Genomic DNA, 24,562 nt, shown 5'->3' on the forward strand with positions numbered 1-24,562 from the left:
ATAATAAAGAGTGACCTGGAAACTACAGAGTATTCCCAAGGTATCATATCAAGAAGGTGAAGGGAAATTCAACATGGCGGGGTATTAGATCCGCACACCCTCCCCCACTGTGGAGATTCTGACTCAGGATGTCAGCAGACCTGGAAAATTATATTTTATTTTTTTAAATTTTTATTTATTCTTATAAGTTTATTTATTTATTTTGAGAGAGAGAGAGAGCATGCACAAGCAGGGGAGAAGCAAAGAGAGAGGGAGAGAGAGAATCCCCATGGTGATGGTGCAGAGCCTGATGTGGGGCTCGAACTCACCAACTGTGAGATCCTGACCTGAGCTGAAATCAAGAGCTGGACGCTTAACTGACTGAGCCACCAGGCGCCCCCAAGGAGATTATATTTTACACAAGAACTGCTCCTAGTTTTAATTCGGCCTGGCCTCTGATCTAGTCAAAGCTGAACGTTCTTTAATGGAAACTTGGTGCACTCCCCAGAAAAATAATTTTTTTTTTTAATTTATTTTTGGGACAGAGAGAGACAGAGCATGAACGGGCGAGGGGCAGAGAGAGAGGGAGACACAGAATCGGAAACAGGCTCCAGGCTCTGAGCCATCAGCCCAGAGCCCGACGCGGGGCTCGAACTCACGGACCGCGAGATCGTGACCCGGCTGAAGTCGGACGCTTAACCGACTGCGCCACCCAGGCGCCCCCAGAAAAATAATATTAAGAGTAGTTGTGTTAATAAGCACAATTTACTGAGTGCCTGTGGTTTTCTATGTTTACGTGCTTATTATTGGTCTTTACAATAACTCGGTCAACTGAACCTGCTGCTTGCATTGCCTTATTTACTTCTCAAGAAAGCTTGTGATGAAATTTTTATCTGTATTTTTCTGTGGATTGCTGACCCAAAGCCTATGGAAGTCGAGTTGTTACAAAGTCCACAGAGTCTGGCCTTTAAGACTGGCTGTTTCAATGAAGTCCCATTACCACAGATGTGACAGGTGGTGACAGATCTAAGAGGAGAGGCCGTCATTTCCTTCTCCCAATTAATTATATTTTCTGCTGTTCCATTGGCTCTAAGCCACCCAATTCAGGTTGCAATGTTACATAATCATTGCTAGATAGTGTGTGTCTGCATATATGTGTGTGTATGCACGAACGCAGAAACGTAAACTATACGTATTTAAAACGTACATGCATTCAGGTGCCTGGGTGGCTCAGTCGGTTAAGCGTCCGACTTTGGCTCAGGTCATGGTCTCACAGTTCGTGAGTTCGAGCCCTGCATTGGGCTCTGTGCTGTCAGCTGGGAGTCTGGAGCCTGCTTCAGATTCTGTGTCTCCCTCTCTCTCTGCCCCTCCCCTGCTTGTGCACGTGTGTGCACTCTCTCTCTCTCAAGAGTAACTAAAACACTAAAAAAAAAAAAATTTAAAACATACACGTATTCAAGGACAAATTCACAAAAATTAACATGATATTTGGGCACGTGGGTGGCTCAGTTGGTTAAGCATCTGACTCTGATTTTGGCTCACGTCATGATCTCAGATTGTGAGATTGTGTTCCCTGTGCTGACAGCTGAGAGCCTGCTTGGGATTTTCTCTCTCTCTCTCTGTCTCTCTCTCTCCTCTGCCCCACCCCTGCTCGTGCTCGCTCTCTCTCTCTCTCTCTCTCTCCCTCTGAAAATCAATAAATAAACATTATAAAAACAGACAAAGAAACAAACATGTCAGCATTTCAAGGGTCTTCTTGAAAACTTCTTAGGGCTCAAGGTAAATGAGATAATATTATACTTACTTCAAAATAAGTACTTCTGTCGGTCTGAATGCGCTCTGAAGAATTAAAAATCCCAAGGAGCCCATTGCTGATGATATCCATGAGGACAGGAAAGCAGTTCAGCCTTTTGGTGTTACATGCTATCGAGAATCTGTGACCCTACAATATAACAAACATGCATTCTAAGTCCTCAGGAAGCAAACACAAAATTTAACGAAGGGATATGGTAGAAAATCATTTGACGTATTGACAACACGAGAAAGCCAAGGCACCGGAAGTGATTAATGTCACCATTCCTCACATTATCTGATTAATTCCTGATACACCACGAGGGGCATCTTTGCTCTCTACTGGCCACGGCATCAGCCAGGTGGCTGTTGATGCCTAAACTCTCACAACACAAAATCCCTCCGGTGATTTTTAGCAATGTCACCATAAAAGTCCACAGAACAGCGTGTCTTTAACATGACATTAGGCTTTCTTTCCAAATGCGACACATTCATTTTATAAATTACGAACGTGTGAATCCTTGGAGGTAGAAGGCAGGTGGTTATCGTAACGAAAGTGTAGGTTTTCACAACTACGGATTCTGTGGTGGCAACGTCGCACGTAAAATCTCTTTTAAAATGACATTTTGAAATCATTTCACCGAGTATGTCAGTCAAGCCATTATGCTGTATACCTTAAACTGATACAGTGCTGTATATCAAGCATATCTTAATAAAACTGGGGGAAAACATAAGGTAAAAAAAAAAGTTACATCTGTATCTGTATCTATCTTTAAAAAAAACATAGGACATATATATACATATACATAATATAATTACTTCTCCCCCAGATAGAAAGAATATATGAGGGGAGCCTGGGTCGCTCAGTCAGTTGAGCATCCAACTTCAGCTCAGGTCATGATCTCTCAGTTCATGAGTTCGAGCCCAACATCGGGTTCTCTGCTATCAGTGCGGGGGGGAGGGGGGGTCCGCTTTGGGTCCTCTGTTCCCCTCTCTCTGCCCCTCCCCCACTCGTATGCACACACACTCTCTCTCTCTCAAAAATATACACACATTTTTTAAAAATCCGGCAAAAAAAAAATAAGTAAATTATTATTTGGGCATGCAGTTTTGCAATCATAAATAAATTATGTGACTCGCATCTTATCTAATTACTTTAAGCAATGTTTATTGATATTAAGAATGCCATTTTTTAAAAATTGTTTTTCTGAGCACACTGGTAACTAACTTGATTAAGACGTACTAAGGACTAGTTTGATCGGAGGTAATTTCTACTAAATATGTTTTTAAGTTTATTTGTTATTTATTTTGAGAGAGACAGGGAGAGTGAATGGAAGAGGGGCAGACAGAGAGAGAGGGGGACAGAGGATCCGAAGCAGGCTTTGTATTGACAGCAGAGAGCCTTATGGGGGCTCAAATTCATGGGCTCTGAGATCACGACCTGAGCCAAAGTCTGACACTTAACTGACTGAGCCAGCCAGGCACCCTGAAGGTAATTTTTAACTTTATTATTGGCATGGAAATTATTTCTGAAAATTAACTCTGACAAGTTGCTAATGGGCAAGCTTTGTGAGACTTACGTGCCGTGATTTATACATATAACATTGTCTTTTTGTCTTTTTTCATTTGTTTACTACAAGGATCTCTCCCCAAACTCCCATGGGGTCTAGGCAGATAATACACATAAGTGAAGTCGTGTGGAGAAAGAGTAACAGACGAATGAAGTCCAAGTCTAAACTGGGCAACTGTTTCGCAATTCCAAATGCAGATTGCCAGAATTAGCACATGAAGGGATTTTTCAAGAGAAGCCAGAAATTTCAACTAAAAAAAATTTTTTTTAATGGTTATTTAGTTTTGAGAGAGAGAGAGAGAGCACAAGCAGGGGAGGGACAGAGAGAGAGGGAGATGCAGAATCCGAAGCAGGCTCCAGGCTCTGAACTGTTAGCACAGAGCCCAATGTGGGGCTTCAACTCACAAACGGTGAGATCATGACCTGAGCTGAAGTCGGACGCTTAACTGACTGAGCCACCCAGGCGCCCCATAGGAAGTTCAATTTTTATATGAAATACACCAATCTTAAATATTGCCAAATAAGGCGGTCCTTCTCAAACTTTAATGAGCATACTAATCCTCTGCAGATTTTATTAATGTGCAGATACACAGTAGGTGTGGAGTGGGGTCTCAGAGTCTGCATTTCTAACCAGCTCTTAAGTGATCTACTGATGCTGATTCATGACCCACAAGTTGCAGGAAACTAAGGCATTTTTTTTTTAATATCAGATAGTTGAGCATAAATACTTATCTGAAGATTTGACCCATTTGTGTAGAGTTCAGCAGGTAAGACTTGAGCTTTTTTCCCATAAAAATATACAAAAGCCTACTGTAAAAAATTGAGAACTGATTTTTTTTTGGTAACAAAACTGAAGTTCATAATAGATATTAATCAGACTTATTATTAGAGGATTCATCAAAATGACATTTGAGTTGAAATCCAATTGAGAATACAATTTAAATTAGTGATTCAAATGGAGCACAGTAGGTAAGATTTAAACTCATTATTAATAATAGTGTATACAATTTAATAAAGAATGAAATCAAATAGCATTTCATTATATGTTGCTGTGTAAATAATTATAGTACAGCTTCTTCTCTAAAAATAAGAGATATCCCACCTGTTTGTGTTAAATCGGCCTTGTATGTCAGTTGTTAGGTGTTATTCCGATGGCATTCATCCCCCATCTTTGGTGAGATCAGAGCCCAACATACCTTGTCGTCACCTGACACAGTGATAGCACCATTGTATGATGGCTCGTTCGGGCCATTTCTAGTTCCAAAGGCATCCACTTCCAAAGCTATGTTCTGTTGCCTCAGTGAACGTACAAAGTTATCAATGCTCGACCCTACCATGAAGGTAAAAATCAAACGAAGCAAAAGTGAAGTCAAACAATGGTCAAGTAATATTTAAAAAAAAAAAAAACACAAAACAAGACTAAACTAAATGGTGTCACCCAAAGCCTACCATGATGACCATCTAAGGATTTCCTTAGAAAGGCAGAATTGATGTTGTGATACCCAAATCCATTCTCATATCGAAAGTATGACAAGATTACCTAGAGTCTAGCTCTTCACATAGAATTTCTGTTCATGTAGAAATACTAATCAAAATTAACATCATAATCCTTAAAGATCCTCTGTGTTCTTAGAAATTTAGAACAGATTTTTTCCCCCAGACCCCAAGAATGCATAACACTTAAAACACGTTATGGAAAGACTTCAAAGATCAGTCAGTGACCTACCGACCACCCTTTTTGTTGCTTGATGTGATACACTTTAGGATTTTTTTTTTAAATTTTTTTTTCAACGGTTATTTATTTTTGGGACAGAGAGAGACAGAGCATGAACGGGGGAGGGGCAGAGAGAGAGGGAGACACAGAATCAGAAACAGGCTCCAGGCTCCGAGCCATCAGCCCAGAGCCTGACGCGGGGCTCGAACTCACGGACCGCGAGATCGTGACCTGGCTGAAGTCGGACGCTTAACCGACTGCGCCACCCAGGCGCCCCTATACACTTTAGGATTTAAGTAACCTCGCAAAACGTGTTTCTAAAAGAAACTCCCCAGTCTTGAGTTTTTCACTTTTTATTTATTTATTTAAAAAAAAATTTTTTTTTTCAACGTTTATTTGTTTTTGGGACAGAGAGAGACAGAGCATGAACGGGGGAGGGGCAGAGAGAGAGGGAGACACAGAATCGGAAACAGGCTCCAGGCTCCGAGCCATCAGCCCAGAGCCCGACGCGGGGCTCGAACTCATGGACCGCGAGATCGTGACCTGGCTGATGTCGGACGCTTAACCGACTGCGCCACCCAGGCGCCCCAAGTTTTTCACTTTTTAAATGAATTTCTTGTTTGGCCTCATATGTGTTTTCTAAAACATACAAGACTTTATTTTTCCCCTCATGGTTTATGCTGCCCGGGGAATCCTTCAACAGGAGCGACGCGGAAAAGTTACATTTGAGCCCCATGTTTACCTGTTTTATTGATGACCAGTAGGGGGGTCAGAGGAACTTGGGGTGGTTGTCCCGGGGAGAGGAAGTACATATTCGGAGCCAGTCCCCAAGAATAACTCTTTTGATATAACTCATAGAATAGATGTTCCAAAAGCTGAGGGCAAAAGCTGATGCCAAAAAGCAACAATCTACATGGAGGAGAACGCAGAAGAAAAAAATTCACCTATAGCGACTTTTGTAGACTTTTCAGTTTGAGTAGATACTGGGTATGATAATAGACATACATTATAGACACTAACCAAACAAATGCATCATGCTTCCCACCTCCTTCCCGTTTCTTCTTTCTAAAATGAAATGGCTTCTACATATTTATGCTTGGTCTTTCTCTCTCTCTAAATGCCTCCCCCCAGCCTCCCCCGCTTTTGGAAATGTCATTCAAGCTCATGATGTTGGCTGAGTAGGACTCTTATTTATTTTTGAGAGAGACCTCAAGAGGAGGAGGGGCAGAGAGAGGGGGACAGAGGATCTGAAGTGGGCTCGTTGACGGCGAAGACTTCCATGGGGAGCTCGAACTCAAGAACCGTGAGATCACAACCCGAGCCAAAGTTTGCCATTCAAGTGACTGAGTCACCCAGGCACCCCTGGCTGAGTAGGACTCTTAAATCTCTCTCCAGTTTCCACTTCTTCCCTCTGTTTCCCTCTTGCATTTCTCCCTTTTTCTGGACCACCGTTGCTGGCAAATCACCAACACCCAGGCGTATCACTACACTCTGAACTTTTTCCCCCTCCTGTTCCCAATTACAACATTTTCTCATAAACCCAAGTTCCAAGGACCAATCATTTTCCGCTCATTTGTCTCTGGTAAATTCCCTTTTCTGAATGGTTGAAAATGTCTATCGTAAAAAAAAAAAAAAAAGAAAAGAAAATGTCTATCGTATCGTCATTATTACATGCCTAGAAACATTTTCTCTTCCCCTTTTCGAGTCTGGACCTTAATTATCTCCTTCCTGACCTCTTTCAGTATTGTCCTCAATGACTGTTTTTCTTGTCTCCAGAGTCTTCTATTTCCAAACCATTTTGTGCTGTTGCCCAATTAGGTTTCCTGGCAATCTCTGCTAATGATGTCAATCACCTCTCCAAATAAAAACTAAAATGTCGGTATTTCCTCATTATTCACAAAGCCCAGCTCTTCAGCTGTATGTAATATAGCATCAAAGTTATTTTTACTTTTCCGTGTACTTTATGTTGTAATTCACTTAACTCGATACCAATCGACCTTTGGACCTTTCAGGTGGCTCCGGACTCAGTACTGCCCCCTCTGCCTGAATTTCCATCCTTCTTTCTTTCCTTAACTAACCGTTATGTTTTCCTACACCAAATTCAATTTCTCCCCCGTAGAAAATTGTTCTTTTCCGATGCTCATATTGGAGCATAATCTTTCTCATACTGGACACTCTGCTTGCCGATATTGCCTAATCTTGTAGCGTGGTTTTTAGTGTATGTCTAATCACCCCCCCAGAGCCAAATCTCACGCCTGACTTATTTTGATAAGTGTGGCAGATATGCAAACATAGCGTGTTAGGCAGAGGTGCTAACAAATGTTTTTTTCTCTGAATGAGTCCCGCCTGGAGAGTAGGGTTTTTGCAAGGAAGCATTACTCAGCGAAGAGCCTGAAGCTATAGGGAAATCAAGCGGGTTCCAGACAGCAGCATGAAGCTGGGGCGAAGACACAGGCTGGCACAGGGCTCCTTGGGTCAAGAGGCAAGTCTGGGGGATGGGACCTACGTGCTAACTGCCACGCTTCTGAAACACTATTTCAACCCTTTGGGGAGAGCAGGTTCTGTGTGAAATTAACAGAAACCCCTAAGCGGTTAACCTGGTTTAATTACATACCCACCAAAGCAATTAGAAATCGCTTTCTGTGTTGCGAAAGACCGTAAGCAAGGGCTCAGAGCACGGACCAAACATATCTGAAACCCTCAGGTACTCACATGGTCAACAGAGTTTTTTTTTCACTCTTTAACTTCAGGAGGCGAACTTTTGCTATGGCACAGAGCTGCTGCCTCCAGAGAGCCACGCCACTGATTAATTTCTTTGTCTCGTTAAAGGAGGACAATGCTTGCTCTAGCTCAACAAGGCTCCCGGTGTCTTTTGTCCCAGGACTTTGTAACTCTCCCCAAATTCCAGTGTCTATAAAACACAAAATCAGGAATTTATGCTGCGTCAGCTTAGATGCGCTTTACTTATGTGTTTCTATGACCGTATCTTTTCACCAAATGGTGTCAGAGTAGAAATCTTGGGCAAAGATGTGAATAACCTAATTCATGGCATTTCTAGAGCAACTTAAAAATTTTTTTAAATGTTTATTTACTTTTGAGAGAGAGAAAGAGACAGAGTGTGAGTAAAGGAGAGGCAGAGAGAGAGAGGGGGGGACACAGAATCTGAAGCAGGCTCCAGGCTCTGAACTGTCAGCACAGAGCCTGACTTGGGGCTTGAACTCACGAACTGCGAGATCGTACCCTGAGCCAAAGCCCCACACTTAATGGACTGAGACACCCAGGCACCCCTAGAGCAACTATTAAAGGAAACAAAGAAAATAAGTAAGTAAATAAATAAGGTATAATACAAGAAGAAAAACTAATGACATAATAAAAGAAATCTTGTATTTTCTTTAAAAAAATTCTTTTTGTAATCTTTATTTATTTTTGAGGGAGAGACAGAATGGGAGTGGGGGAGGAACAGAGAGAGAGGGAGACACAGAATCGAAAGCAGGCTCCAGGCTCTGAGCTGTCAGCACAAAGCCGGACATGGGGCTCAAACTCACGAACAGTGAGATCATGACCTAAGCTGAAGTCGGATGCTTAACTGAGCTACCCAGGCACCCCTTGTATTTTCTTTTAAAAAAGCTTTGTGTCTACAGTTTTAAAGGACTTCGTTCATTCTAAGGAAATCAATGAAAAGAAATCCATATTTAGCCTAGAAAAATCTACTCATTGCAAAAAGATAAGCTATTTAGTATTTCTGACTGAGGTGGAAAAGCTGGTATATATAGAACCCTCTCCAGTCACCACCCCCCAGCCCCAAAATACGAAATTGGTAGAGACAATACTTTTTTTAGTAGTCATGATTGAAAATTAAAAACCAAAGTGACCTCTTTTGGAAGACAAGCCTAGAGCAACTGATCTACTCTAGACTTTTAGAAAGCAATAATCTATGTCTATTAAAAGTTAAGTATAACCATAAGTATATAACTTCAAAAGTGGATAAGAGGGAAAAAGAGGTGTTTTTTTAAGTTTATTTATTTATTTTGCCAGAGAGAGAGAGTAGGGGGCAGAGAGAGAGGGAGACAGAGAATCCCAAGTGGGTTCTGAGCTCATAGCAGAGCTCGAACACATGAACCGTGAGATCATGACCTCAGCTGAAGTCTAAAGTCAGATGTTTAACTGACTGAGCCACCCAGGCGTCCTGATTTTTTTTTTTAAGTTTATTTATTTTGAGAGAGAGAGAGAGAGAGCATGCATGTGGGAGGAGAGAGAGCATGCATATGGGAGGAGAGGAGGGGCAGAGAGAGAGGGAGAGAGAGAGAATCCCAAGCAGGCTCCACGCTGTCAGCCTGGAGCCCACACAGGGCTTGATCTCATATCCATGAGATCGTGACCTGAGCTGAAATCAAGAGTCTGAGGCTTCACTGACTGAGCCGCCCCAAGGGTCCCCGAGAAAGAGGTGATTTTAAAAACCCTCTCAATCAATTAAAACATAGAAAATGAAACAAAATAGAAGAAGCTAGTAAAGAGTACACCAAGTGGGATAACACATAAACCGGAAATAAGGAATTGCCTTAGATTAAGTAGAGACGACTTTCCAAGGAATGACAATTATTCTGACAGCAAACCTTTCAACAGCAACGATGGAACCTGAAGACGTTGGAATAATATCCTCAAATTGATACGAGAAAAGTAACTGTCAACATGCTATACCCTTAGTAAGACATGTGGTACAAAATCAGGAACTCAAGAATGGGGGCCAGCATGGAGAGAAAAGGGAAGAAGGAGACAGAAGAGATACCTCTCTTCTCTGCTTTAAGTTTACCCAAGACCAGACTGAATCAGAGCAGCTCCAAAAGCATATAACCTCATCATTCAAAGTGTATTTTCAAGATAGGGTAGTCTACAGAAAGATAAAATTAAAGCTTCTTTTTGTTTCGCTTTTTTACCTGATTCACCAACAGCTGATTTCCCTTCTAATTTCAAGAATACCTCATTCAACGTTGTCATGGAAACACCATAATCCTCAATGCCCTGATTAGAGCATCTATCAAGATCCCTGTAAAGATCTAAAAGTAAGCACAAAAATACATCAAAAGAACATAATGTGAAATGAGATTGGTAATAGCTGTATTCTTCAACAATAGAAAACGTGTGATAGGCCAACAGCATTCATAAGAAACAAAGCTATGGTACAGACATTCCCTTATTTCTAAAATACCCTAAACTACAATATGTTTCTGAGTCTTGAGTATAAAATTGTAAACATCTGTGTTTCATTAGAAAACTACATATGCAGTGTTCTTTAAAAAAATATTATGTTTTGTTTACTCTCTTTTTTAAAAAAATTAATTCTGTTTGATTATGGGGAGTTTAATAAATGGACTGAATGCTTGTGTCCCTCCCACAGATCCATATGGTGAAACCCTACCCTCCAGTGTGATGGTATTAGGAGGTGTATAATCATCAATGAGATTAGTGCCTTCGAAAGAGTCACAAGAAAGCTGGCTTCCCCTCCCTGCTCCCTGCCATGTGGGAATACAAGGTGAAGTCAGTACTTTGCAACCCCCAAGAGGTATCTCATTGAACCCGACTGTACTGGAACCCAAATCTGACACCTCCCAGCCTACAGAGCTCTGAAAAATAAGTGTCTGTTGTTTGTAAGCCACCCAGTCTATGGTATGTGTTACAACAGCCCGAACTAAGGCAGGAAATGTTCAATCTTAAAACCCCATTAATTCAGGAATATTATCCCCAAAGCTGAGAGAAGAATGCTGTTAGGAATAACTGGTAGGCAGTTTAATAACACATGCAAAAGAACTAATGTTTATAGAAATAATTAGGTGCTATGCAATCATCCTTAGTTTAAAAATATATATAAATTAAAGGGAAAACAATGTATATAAGTTTGCATTCACTCTCTCTCTCTTTTCCAGCGTCTGACCATGATATGAAGATTACACAGAGTTCTCAAAGAAGGTAGGTGTTTTTAGGGATTTTGAAGGTTACTTTTTTTTTTTTAAAGATACTGGGAATAATTTTTGGGTAGTTCAGGAAGGTTGGAAGTAGAATAAAAGATAATTCAAATATTGGGAGAAATGAAAGGTTTCTGTCTTAACGGTGTGTTAGATAAATAAAAAATACAGATGTAGTCATGATTTCTAATGAGTTCTAAGGGTTGGTTCTTTTTCAGCCTTTTTCTAAATTGTGCACCCCTCCTTTGAAATGCATTTAAAACATAATCATGGAACGCTTGGGTTCGTGGGTTTCATAAAGATTTCTGTTTTCACAAGCATACGTGTATCCAAGACGTGGTGCATGCGTCCAAGAGTACAGTTACTTCACTGATTCTAAGATAAATACATTTCATCTTTTCTCAACATATTTGAAATGAGCATGCATCAGGAAATGCTGGCGTGTCATTTTATTTATTTATTTATTTATTTATTTATTTATTTATTTAAATTTATTCTCAGCTTAACTAACATACAGTGTAGTCTTGGCGTCAGGACTGGATTCCCATGATTCATCACTTACATATATAACACCAACTGCTCATCCCAACAAGTGCCCTCCTCGATGCCCATCTCCCGTATACGCCATCCCTCCACCCCCTACCGCCATCAACCCTCAGTTTGTTCTCTGTATTTAAGAGTCTCTTATGGTTTGCCTCCTTCTCTGTTTTCATCTTATTTTTCCTTCCCTTCCCCTATGGTCATCTGTGGCAGCATTGTTTCCTTCCGTGTCTTTCTTGGTAGCACCTCCTACAGCTGAAGCTGTCTTAGATGCTGTGAACTTAGATGCTGTTCCATGTCAGGTGTTTTTCCAGGTGCTGTGTTTATATTTAATATTTTAATCATCGATTTAAGTATATTAATCATTTAATCCTCATAACTGACGAACTACAAAGCTCATACTATCGTTATCCCTTTTTTACAAATAAGGAAACTGAGGTACAGAAGAGTGATATAACCTGTCCAGGATAACAGAGCTAGGAACAGCCTTGCTGCGATTTGAATCTCCCCAGTCTGGCTCTAGAATTCCGGCTCTCGACCACTGCACTCCACTGTCTGATGCTATATTTCTATATTAGCCATGATTATTAATGCAGGCGTATTGATTCAAGCAGGTACCAATGGAGCCAGCATCCTCCATTAAAAGTTGGCAAATTCCTCGAAGCCCAAGTACACACATATTCGTGGTTACACTTAAAAAAAAAATGCAATCTACCTCAAAACTCTTGGCAAATGAAAGCATATTGGGAGACCAGGTAGAAAAGTGGGAACAGCAATGAGCTTCCGGGCTTTTGTACTTGCCTCAAAGTGGTGAATTTAGAATGTTTGGCAACACACAGGTGGATCGTCATTACTATTCAGTTACTGAGATTATAACATTATGTCACGATGTTGATCATAAAACCATCTATCTGCATTTGGCATGCTATTCCCTCAGTCCCCGTTCAGTGCTCTGCCCTCTTTTCACAGACCTCTCCTTGTCCAGACCACACTCTCTCATTCATTCCTGAAACAAATGTCCTGAATATTCTTAATTTTACCTTGATGTTCTCCTGCACCCCTTAACTGCACATGTTTCCACTTGAAACATATTGAGTATCTTTGGGCTCAGTTTACTAATAAGTATTCTGGGGATATCGGGGCTAATATTAGCAGGGACTTTGGGGGATATTAAATGATTAATGCACAGTTCCATGCACTTAGCAAGCATAAAGATGGCAGCCATCATTCTTAATGCCGCTGTTATTGTTAGTAACGTCATTAAAAACCATTCCGTGGTGTCTACGTTCTGTTACCTGGAAATTTGTTTGTCCTTTCCAAGGGCAAAATATATACGAGCTTTTCTTCACTCTGTGCTGTTAATTTGGCCTCAGGGATGTGCTGCTTAACAAGTGATGTTATCCTGTCCGGATCGCACATTTCATTCAGGTGCAAGCTGACATTTAAAAAGAGTGTGTTAAAGCCATTTTTATCCACCACCATCTCTACAAACAATTGTAGTATGTTTGTCACTTCCTTAATATTTATGAGACAAAAATATACACGTAGCTAGGATCATGGAATAAGCAAGACTTAAAAATATGTAGTCCAGATAGAGTCCACAATGATATAGTCCAAACTGTATAATCTAGAGGCACTGGTGTAGGGATAATAACTCAAGGGTTATTATTTGGAGGCAAGAGATGTATCAGCTAGATGTCGGCTGGGGTGAAGTGGAAGAAATGCCCGATTTGGTCTCCATCTATCCACAAGCTCAGTTTTGAATTTTCCCTTTGCAATAAAAGGGTTTTGCAAAAACCACGAACATGTTGAAAACAAAGAGAGAGGGGGTATGGTACAGTCATTAAGAACATGGTCCTATGTCCCACTGATATACATTCCAGAACTCAGGCTTAATGTCTTCCAGCATTGAGTTTCCAAATTTCCATCAAAATTCCATTCAGTTTTCCAAATAGTTCTCAAAGAATCTCGAAAGACAGAATAAAATAAAGCATGTGTGTGATCATACTAAACCTTGCACCAAGTAAACCCTCAATAGATGTTATCTAATTTTTTTTTTTTTTTTGGTCCAAAACTTACTCAAGTCAAAGGTGATCTGCCTTTGTGGGGAGAACATATAAAGTTCTTCATGAATCATTGGATTTTACATATTAAAAAATTTTTTTAATGTTTTATTTATTTTTGAGAGAGAGAGAGAGAGAGAGAGAAACAGTGTGAGCGAGGGAGGGCCAGAGAGAGAGACACAGAATCCAAAGCAGGCTCCAGGCTCTGAGCTGTCAGCACAGAACCCGACATGGGGCTCGAACCCATGAACCTTGAGATCATGACCCAAGCTGAAGTCAGATGCTTATGGGACTAAGCCACCCAGGTGCCCCATCATTGGATTTTAGAAACACCATTTTTAGTCACACCCATTGAAATTTCCTGAGGCTATCGAATGGTGAAGGCATCACAGTTGACTTTGATGACATAAACCTGAAAAATCCATTTTAATTAAAACTATTCTGTGTTTACAAGGCCCTTATGTGATATGCTATCCAGGATCCCAAACAGAAAGAATACAGTACATTCCCTAGAGGAGTTTGGAACATAACAGTAATATAAAGCACCAAATTATAGAAGAAGTGAGTGAGGGAAGTTGAGCTAAGTCAGTTAAGCACTTGGCACCTTGTCAAGTATTCATTCATTCAATATTTTTAGCCTTAATTGCAATGTGGGTATTATTACCACTATTACATCAATGAAATTACGGAGGATCATAGAAGTTAAGTAAATTGTCTAAGGCAACAATTCAAAATAGTGTTTTCAGGGTTCCAGAAAAGAGAATACTTATTAAGGAGAAAATATTCAGAAAAGACCTTCAAGATTGGGGGGCACCTGGGTGGGTCAGTCGGTTAAGCATCCAACTCCATTTGGGCTTAGGTCATGATCTCGTAGTTCATGAGTTCAGGCCCTGCATCGGGCTCCTTATGCTGACAATGCAGAGCCTGCTTGGGATTCTTTCTCTCCCTCACTCTGCTCCTCCTGTAAGTGCTCTCTCTCTCTCTCTCTCTAAGTAAATAAATAAAAGAATGGATAAGATGTGAACTTGGTTAAAATGGGTCACAGGAGGACATGTCAAACAGACATCCCACCTTAAGCGGAGAGAAGACAACAAAACCATGGAACGTACTTAGAAAACAACGAGTGATTCATTTTATTTTATTTTATTTTATTTTTAAGTAGGCTTCGTGCCCAGCACGGAGCCCAATGCAGGGCTTGAACTCACAACCTCGAGATCAAGACTTGAGCTGAGATCAAGAGTTGGACACTTAACTGACTGAGCCATCCAGGTGCCCCACAAGTGGTTCATTTTAGTTGGAAAGTACTGATTCCGTTGGATCATACTAAGCAATCATGATGGAATGATAGATTTGAACAGGTTAAACACTCAGACTAAATAATGGAGGGAATTTAACCACATTTAACCACTGAGGATGAAGTGACTTAGATTATGTTTTAAGAAATATTAATTTTTTTAGTGGGAAGTATAGGAAGAGATTCACGCCACACCTAGAATCTTGGTCCAAAGATTCTGCCACTTATAAATGATGTGAGACTGGGCAGGTTATTAAAACTCTCTGACATGTCAGAGGCTAATAATACCATCTTCTTACAGTTATCTGAGGGATTAAATATGATTATATGAATATTTCATACATAAATTATCTTAGCAAGAATGCAGAATACAGCCAAGTGATAGACATTACTAAATAAGCATACTAATTATTATCAGGAAGAGAAGGAGATAGAAATGAATGAGGGGGAAGATGAAGTCAAGGAGAACAGAGAAGAGACTACTGAGATTGTCACAGTGAACAAAAGTAAGCATTGGAAAAATGATCAGGAAGGCCTGGAATGTCACTAAATTTCTCTTTGCAAGTGATATGTTGTGAAAACACTTTCCAAAAATTTTGTTTAAACTTAGCTCACTCATCCTTATATCCGTGTCTACGATCCTACCTGTTGCTTCATTCTTGCTAAGAAAGGTCTGTTGTGGGGTCATTCTAACACGGCTCTCTTGAAATGGTCTTCATAATTTTGTAGCCTTTTCTAACCTACCGATACTGAGATCTCCTGTCCCCGACACGTTCCAACGTGTCCCCAACAACACAGGCTGTACCTTAAATGGTAGCCGATGCCCCATTTTTTCTTCAGGAACAGGGAAGAGCCTGCACACTTCAGCCTCCCGTTGGATATAAATACCTTCCTGTCTAAGCAGAAAATAAAAACAAGAAATTGCATTACAAGGTAATTCTCTCATTGTTTATCAAAGAACAGATCCATCCATAAATAGTGTATTTTAGGAGCATGATCCACTCAGATACTTGCATTCTAATTCTAGTCATATGTAAGCCAGTTTCTTCATCCTCCAGTAACTAAAATGACACATCAGTTTATTCTCTAATCTCTCTAGAAAAGTTATCACATGATGAGAGGCTCTGTTTCAAGCCACCTGACATTCCTACTGAATAAAACAGAAGATATTTTTAAGAGCATGCTACATATTTACAACCGATGAGTTATTTTGCAACAGGATCAGAATCCATCTATGGGACAAGGTGCATGGAGATGTAGATGCTCAGAAGGGTGACAGCAAGTCTCCTGTCTTGGTTCATGACAGTCACACGCAAGGCAGTTGTGTTGGAATTTATCTACACGTACTGTGCACATCCTCCCTAATTTCTCACTAAGATACATGAAAGAAAACCAAGAACCACCATGAAATGACATGAATGGAACTTGAGGGCATTAGGCTAAGTGAAATAAGTCAGAGACAGAAAAAGAAAAACACCATATGATCTCACTTATATGGGGAATCTAAAAAAAAAAAAAAAAAAGAATTACCAGCCAGGATGTCAGCCTCATCCATAAACTGGGTACTGAAGAGAATGACTCTATCAGATTTCCTCTCTTTTAGAAGGTTCCATACGCGGTGCCTTGACAAAGGATCTGATCCAGCAGTTGGCTCGTCCAATAGTAAAACCTGCACCATAGAGAAACGTAAATCATTTTCCCCTTTCAGACAACATTTTTTAAAAAAGAATAGACGTGTAAATGTATTTGGGAGAAATACCTTAGCTTGTAATTTTCCATTTGAACAGTTCTCTTGCATTTACCATTTGCAAATTCAGTCCAATTGAATACAATAGTTCCAGACTCCTCAATCTCATTCACCAGTAGTTTTGGCCCCACTTACCTGAGGGTTTCCTAAAATGGCAATCCCAAAAGTTAGTTTCCTTTTTTGTCCACCACTTAAATTTTGAGCAAGAATGTCTTGAATGTTTTCCATCTCCAAGTCCCTTAAAACTTGTTGTACCTAATGAGAGAGAAAGAAAGAAAGAAAGAAAGAAAGAAAGAAAGAAAGAAAGAAAAGTAAGAAAGAAGGAAGGAAGGAAGAAAGGAAAGAAAGAAAGAAAGAAAGAAGAAAAAGAAGGAAGGAAAGAAAGAAGAAAGAATGAAAGAAAGAAAGAAAGAAAGAAAAAGAAAGAAGGAAAGAGAAAGAAAGAAAGAAAGAAGGAAAGGAGGAAGGAAAGAAAGAAAAGAAAGAGACAAAGATGGAAAGAAAGAAGGAAGGAAGGAAAGAATGAAAGAAAGAAAGAAAAAGAAAGAAGGAAAGAAAAAAAGGATGTTTAGTTTAAAACCCAACATTTTGTTTTAAAAACACTATTGGGGTGCCTGGGTGGCTCAGTTGGTTAAGTGTCTGACTTCAGCTCAGGTCATGATCTTGCAGTTCTGAGCCCGAGCCCCACGTCAGGCTCAGTGCTGACAGTTCGGAGCCTGGAGCCTGCTTCGGATTCTGTGTCTCCCTCTCTCTCTCCCCAACCCCTGCTCGTGTTCTGTCTCTCTCTCTCTCTCTCTCAAAAATAAATAAAAATTAAAACAAAACAGCAACAACAAAAAAAACCAACCAAACAAACAAAAAAACACCACTATCGTTTTGCTGTTCGTTGCTAAGGGCCTTTTGCAGTTTATATGATGAACTGTGTAGAAACAGCACGCATACATCTAGAGTTTTCTAGATAAACAATTTCATGTTCATGGCTGTGTGACATCGAATATGTCCCTCTACCTCTTGTTCCACTTCATGTGGTTGAATCCCTTTTATTTTGGCAAAAAGCCTGAGATTTTCTCTCACGGTGAGGAAGCCAAATTGTACGTTGGTTTGTGGACAGACTCCAGTGAGCTTGCTGATGGTTTCCGAGTCTGCCATTTCCGAAAGGCTGTGATTATAGATGGTGACTGAACCTAGAAGTAGAAAGGTTGACGGTTAGCGTGAGGATAACACTTGACGGTTAGCATCAGGACAACACGTTCATTTAAGATATTTTAAAGTGAAAAACAAGTGGAAAACAATCACTAGAATCTTCTATTTATTTTTGGGGGGTGGGGGTGGAGGGAGAAAGAATCTGAAGCAGTCTCCACGCTCAGCACAGAGCCTGATGACATCATGGGCTCCATGTCATGGCTCTGGGATCATGACCTGAGCCGAAATCAAGAGTCGGATGCTTAACTGACGGAGCCACCCAGGCGCCCCTCGCTAGAGTCTTATATGCAGATTCCCCTATAAGGACTACCGTGTTGACTAAAAATGTAACGCTCAAAATTCACTTGAACCGGTCGGAATGCCAATTAGTAAATATAAAGCTTCTTATCTTGAAATATTTGCACCACAAAGATTTTCCTAATAAATAGGGCATACATTTATTAAAAGAATAACTTGAAAAAACCTGTAAAAACTTTTCTCTTAAGTACCCGAGTGTGACGAGTAGTTAATGAAACTACGAACTATTGAAATGAACCGGCAAAACGAATTAGCTAATGAAATGCACAGTTCATTCGTTTGCCCACGTTCTTGCCCATAATTGTGTCTCACCTGACGTTGGGGCCGACAGTCCACTGAGCATATTCAACAGGGTCGTTTTCCCGGCTCCACTGTGACCAAGGAGGGCAGTGATCTGGCCTTCGTATATGTCAAATACCAGACCTGGCATTATTACAAAAAAAAAAAAAAAAAAAATCCCACTCAGAGCTACATATTAACCTTACATTCTCCAAAATTTTTATAATTTCTCATAGCATGTGCATATTTGGCTAGCAGTATTCAAAATAAAATTCATCCCCAAATTCTTCCTTTTAAAATGGCATCTCCTGGGGCACCTGGGTGGCTCAGTCGGTTAAGCGTCTGACTTCAGCTCAGGTCATGGTCTCGTGGTTCATGAGTTCGAGCCCCACGTCGGGCTCTGTGCTGACAGCTCAGAGCCTGGAGCCTGCTTTGGATTCTGTGTCTCCCTCTTTCCCTGCCCCTCCCCAGCTCGTGCTCTCTCTGTCTCTGTCTCAAAAAATAAATAAGAAACAATAAAAATAAAATAAAATGCTATCTCCTATGATACACATTTTACAGCTGTAGCATTGTCATGGCGTATTATTACGTGATTAACGATTTTTTGGAGAAGAGCACTTTTGTCATTAAAAATGGGCTGACAATAAAGATCATTTAGGGGTGCCTGGATGGCTCAGTTGGTTAAGCGGCTGACTCTTGACTTTGGCTCAGGTTGTCATCTCATGGTCATGGGTTCAAGCCCCACATCAGGCTCTGTGCTTATAGTGCAGAGCCTGCTTCAGATCCTCTGTCTCCCTCTTTCTGCCTCTCCCCTATTCGGACTCTGTCTCTCTCAAAAATAAATAAATGTTCAAAAAATTGAAAAAAAATAAAGATCATATACTAGGACTAGGGAGGGGATGAGTTGAAAGTAAAGCGTATCATGACATAGTCATACATCTTTCAAACCCCTAAGGTATCTATGGCACACCTTGACTTTCTAAAACTGTTATATATTTCTTTAAATGTTTATTGACTTATTTTGGAGAGACAGAGACAGGGTACAAGCAGGGGAGGGGCAGAAAGAGAGGGGGAGACACAGAATCCGAAGCAGGCTCCAGGCTCTGAGCTGTCAGCACAGAGCCCGACGCGGGGCTCGAACTCACAAATCGCGAGATCGTGACCTGAGCTGAGGTCGGACGCTTCACTGACCGAGCCACCCAGGCGCCCCTAAAATTGTTATACGGTTTTTAACTTGCTTGGAAGGAAACATGATGTGTTCCGATGGAGGAGAGTAGCGGTATTTTGTATCCCCACGAAGACAATGCAACGGTGAGGCGTGGTCACCAGATCAAACAGCCTTGTCAAACACGAGGTTAGTGTCTTACCTTTCAAGGCCTCTACTTTTTCGTGGTTTCCTTTTCTATATTCTTTTTTAAGATTTCTTATTCTGGAAGAAAGAGGAGAATGTCTTAAGGACAGGGTAGAAGTAGATAGAGGATTGAGAAATCAAGTCTTTGGGGCTGTGAGAAAATCTGGGGGCTCTTTGCCTCACACAGGCCCAGGTGGCTGGGAAGGATTTACTGAGGAGACACCAGCAAATGGCACGGTGAGCAAATTTGGGGCAGAGACCCGGGGAATTGAGGGATTTCTAGTTGTTTGGAAATAGAGCAAGCAGCATTGAATAAAACACGGACATCATCTCAGAAGGGAGGACGTTCGTGCTGTGAGTACCCTAACTTGGGTTTTCTTCCCATGTCTCTGGATGCCTGACTCCCCTTTTCTGCATCATCTGCCTCTTCCTTTTCATCTTATAAATCAGGAAGCAAGGAGGGGAGACACCAAGTGTGTCAGAGAAAAAGGAGATAAGCATAACAAGGGACACGATGACGGTGTCTGTTATAAGGCGAGGAAGCACAGAAAGAGAGAGAACAGCGCAACGAAGAGCAAAAAAAAGCAAAAAGCAAAATGGAAACATGAAGGTTATTTATTCACTGATATTTGTCGTTCTGCATAAGATAGCAGTAAATGTAAATGGTGACAACGTTGCTTTTGACAATGAGTGTGGCCTTTTGTAAGTACAGCAGCCCGGATGCATGCATGGTGGACCCAAAGAGGCCCCTGGGAAAATCCGTCACATCTGTGTTTTTCCTCCTAGGTCTCTGTTCCCTGACCTGTTTTCCATGTGCACTTTTACGTAATGTGTTTATTACCTGATGGCTTCTTTTCCCTGGAATTCTGGAGACACTGGCTCAAACGAGTCATTAGGTGGTGAAGAGTCTGAATCTGTTTCGTTCTCAAGGGCCACATGATCAGCCCTCTGGTGTAGAAACCAAAAAGAGGATTTCAGGAAAAACCAAGGAGAACGTCGATGTCCGTATTCACCTGCGCGAACAGGAGGCAATTGCATATCGGATCAGTCACCGCTTTAAGGATGAGTTGCCGTGGGACAGCTTATCAAGGCAGCTGCTTTGGGAAGCATTTAGACACCCTTAAACCCAGTATCAAGCACTAGCTTTTCCATCTTGCTCTGATACAAGCACTAAGAGTATAATTATCCTTAATTTCTTATAAGCATCTCTTTTTATTTTTATTTTGTTTTTATTTGAGAGAGAGAGAGCAAGTGAGCGCATGAGTAGGGCAGAGGCGCAGGGGGAGAGAGAAAATTGAGGTAATTTTAAACAGGCTCCATGCTGAGCACAGAGCCCCACATAGAGATGGATCTCGCAAACTATGAGATCATGACCTGAGCTGAAATCAGGAGTCGGAGGCTTAACCGACTGAGCCACCCAGGCATCCCACGAATCTCTCTTTTTAGAAAAAAAAAATCTAAAGTGTTGTGGTAGAACAAGATCTTAGAAAGCAATTCTCTAAACAAAGCGCGGAATACCTCTGGGCTCATTTTAGAAATTTTGAAAGCGATGCTGGATAATTGATACCCGACATGTGGTAGAGAGATATTTTAAAGAAACGCACTGAGTGAAATTGCATTGAATTACAATTATGTTACTACTTACTGGGCAAAATTTTGTCAAAATACAATGTCAAGGCCAAATAGAGAAGAGCATCAAAAAGCAGCATGAATAGAGTCGCTATTATTAGGTACGGGTTGTCTGAAGAATCCAAATGGACGTTAGAATTCACGTCATAGTCCAAATGTATAAGCTGGAAGAAAGATACACCCATTGAATTTTAAAAGGGGAAATAGAGTATTAAGAGTTATTTTTGTCTTGTTTCTGCTAAACACTGGGATTGAAAAGATAAACATAGTTCCTGTCTTTACAGAGCTCTAATCTATTGGAAGACATAGCAATGAAACCATCTAACTAAAAAGCGATTTGGGAAGTCAGTGGAAGGAGGTACTAAAGGCTTAGAGCTCCATGGGCAGAAGTAGGCAAGTCCTCTGAGAAGTAAAAACTCAAAGGAGAGGCTGGCTGCCTATAGAATTCCTTCAGGTGTAGGATGTGGACAAAGGAGGCGTTCTAGACAGGGGATACCGTCTGAAAATAGAAACACGGAGGAGCGAAAAGCACGTCAGTAGTTGGGCAGAAGACAGGAGAAAGTTTTTCTTATTATCGTGAGATACACGTAGCATTTTACGGTTATGACGTCACACCTGGAATCAGATTTGCTGTGAAGAGGTTCAGTTTCGTATACATCAGGCCAATTAGAAAGAAAAATTTATTTCTACTGAATTCCTGGTTGTCAAATACTTGCGATAATATTAAAGGTCATGTTTCCTGAGCATTAAGTCAGTTAAATGTTCACTGGGACAGCCCATGAAAAGTACAAGCTGGACCACATCCATAATACAGGATCAGTCTATATTTAGCGACTTAACACCAAGCCACTTATGCTGAGAGAGAAAAATAAAACCTGTCCCATTTCTTAGATGTATTTGGAAGTGGATGGAAATTTTGATGCTTAGAACACGTAGCATGAATTCCTCAGAGAGAATTGTTTTAATGTTTGTAAAAAACAAAAAAAATGAAATAGCTACATTAACTCTTACCTGGGCCATCCCAACAGTGAAAGCGAAAGGGCTAAGAAGACATAAGGTCCATTCCAAAAATGCAGGAAGATCTCTGTACAATGCAGTGAATCCCAGACTCCCCCAAAAGACAGTGAGGAGAAAGACAACCAAACCCGTAAGGAAAGGTTTCTTTATCAACACGCTCATCAGGAAAGCTAACGTTATCTGAGAGGAGAGAAAAAGTTCAGGTAGTATGTAATTCTCTGAGAATCATCACCAGCATAATAAAAAAAAATTCATAATACAAAAGTATGTGATATCCATTCCTCCTCCCCGCCTCCCCCCGCCTCCCCAGACACTGTCCCATGCAAAGATTCAAATACTGTGAACAGAAACAAGTGTGATCAGAATCAGAGGGAAATGACTCAAAGAGAAGGAGAGGGAGAGAGAGAGAGAGAGAGAGAGAGAGAGAGAGAGATTAAATTCACCAACTCACCAAAGACAGGCCATAGAGGAGAAAGAGAGTGAAGATCACCACGAAGCCAGTTTGGACGACGACTTGGGCGGATGTTACAATAAGAGCCATCAAAGTGGCCACGATAAAGTTGAAGCCACCATACATCAACCCCCAGCAGAGCCTAGCACAGAAACTAAGCATCAGTTCAGAGGGCTGGTACTTTATCACTTTATTTATTCACGTACTCTGCAGATGATTTGGGAAGCTTACCATAAATCAAGAGTTAAGGGAATACAACAACAGCTAGTAGAGTAGAAAACTTCTCTGTCCCCAAAGGTCATAGGCGACCGGGGAAGGTAGACAATGAACAAGTAAACAGGTAAAATGGGTAGCTAATTGCAAAAGAAGAAAGAGACAGACTGGGTGATATAATGAGGTTAATTGGGAGACGTTTTCTGGGAAGACATCCATGATGATGTATAGTTTCTGGACTTCTTCTTTCAGTAAAATATAAAGCCCATGGACAAAAAAGCAGGTGATGAAGCAGGTTTCAGCAAACTTTTCCCCTGAAGAGCCAGGCAGTATATCTCTTAGGCTTTTCGGACCATACAGTCTCTTAGAGCTACTCAGGTCTGCTTTTGCAGGACCGAAACAGCACGGACAACGTGCAGACAATGTGTAGACGTTGACATCTGAATTTCATAGAAACTTTTGTGTACCATAAAATATTTTTGTTCTTTTGATTTTTTAAGGCATTTTCGTAGAAGCCATTCCTAGCTTGCAGACGGTACATAAAGGGGCCATGGTTTGTTAACCCTTGATATTGATGACTAGATATAGAATAGATATAGATACAGATAGTCACACACGCATAGGACATAGATAGATGCAGAAACATAGATGGATATGAAAGTACATTTTTCTTGCTCTCAACGGCAAAGTAACAGGAAGAAAATTCTTTATAGGGGGAGAGAACCAGCTTTCTAATCATACAGATGTGGGCTCAGGGTTTCTCTGTTACCTCTGTTCATTGCATCTATATGATCCTGAGAGGTAGCTATTTATTTTTTTTAATTTTTTTTCAACGTTTATTTATTTTTGGGACAGAGAGAGACAGAGCATGAATGGGGGAGGGGCAGAGAGAGAGGGAGACACAGAATCGGAAACAGGCTCCAGGCTCTGAGCCATCAGCCCAGAGCCTGACGCGGGGCTCGAACTCACGGACCACGAGATCGTGTCCTGGCTGAAGTCGGACGCTTAACCGACTGCGCCACCCAGGCGCCCCGAGAGGTAGCTATTTAATCTCGCTTAACTTCCTCACTGTCTGTTGAAAAATAATAACAGAATTAAGGAAGTGTTTTACGTTATGTGGTTAATGTGGTAACTGGTTCATAACGAGTCCACAATGACCACTTGGTTTTCTTCAAAGTTTAAAATGCCATCATGTTTTTGAGAAGTCTTGCCTAATTGTCATGATTCCCTTTGCTCAATCACTCTATTCATCTGAAATTCTTCATCTCTCCATGTCCTACAAACTTCTAAATATCATTTGTATGCGGTATTAATAGAATGTCACAGCCTTTTCCTATGGGGGAAAAGTCCTGATTTTTTTTTACCCCCTTCCTAATTGGATTTATTTGGTTTCTCTCTTCTTTTTAGCATATTGTTTGCTTTTCTCTGACTGTAGATTTCTATTTTTTTTTAATTTTTTAATGT

General features: G+C 40.8%; 1 protein-coding gene across 1 annotated transcript in view; it reads right to left on the reverse strand.

Moving 5' to 3' along the window:
- ABCA9 (ATP binding cassette subfamily A member 9) overlaps positions 1 to 24,562 on the reverse strand; it is a 63,603-nt gene that overhangs the window by 24,641 nt on the left and 14,400 nt on the right. The window contains exons 7-22 of the mRNA XM_043585108.1: positions 22,886 to 23,027; positions 22,429 to 22,614; positions 21,434 to 21,581; positions 20,630 to 20,801; positions 19,805 to 19,866; positions 18,471 to 18,581; positions 17,667 to 17,842; positions 16,794 to 16,913; positions 16,442 to 16,580; positions 15,717 to 15,807; positions 12,850 to 12,989; positions 9,989 to 10,108; positions 7,767 to 7,965; positions 5,797 to 5,963; positions 4,537 to 4,670; positions 1,784 to 1,921 (exon numbers count right to left, since the gene is read on the reverse strand). Coding sequence (XP_043441043.1) covers positions 1,784 to 1,921; positions 4,537 to 4,670; positions 5,797 to 5,963; positions 7,767 to 7,965; positions 9,989 to 10,108; positions 12,850 to 12,989; positions 15,717 to 15,807; positions 16,442 to 16,580; positions 16,794 to 16,913; positions 17,667 to 17,842; positions 18,471 to 18,581; positions 19,805 to 19,866; positions 20,630 to 20,801; positions 21,434 to 21,581; positions 22,429 to 22,614; positions 22,886 to 23,027 — 2,245 coding nt within the window. The remainder of the gene's footprint in view (positions 1 to 1,783; positions 1,922 to 4,536; positions 4,671 to 5,796; positions 5,964 to 7,766; positions 7,966 to 9,988; positions 10,109 to 12,849; positions 12,990 to 15,716; positions 15,808 to 16,441; positions 16,581 to 16,793; positions 16,914 to 17,666; positions 17,843 to 18,470; positions 18,582 to 19,804; positions 19,867 to 20,629; positions 20,802 to 21,433; positions 21,582 to 22,428; positions 22,615 to 22,885; positions 23,028 to 24,562) is intronic.

Source organism: Prionailurus bengalensis, chromosome E1 (assembly GCF_016509475.1).
Source record: "Prionailurus bengalensis isolate Pbe53 chromosome E1, Fcat_Pben_1.1_paternal_pri, whole genome shotgun sequence".
Taxonomy (NCBI): domain Eukaryota; kingdom Metazoa; phylum Chordata; class Mammalia; order Carnivora; family Felidae; genus Prionailurus; species Prionailurus bengalensis.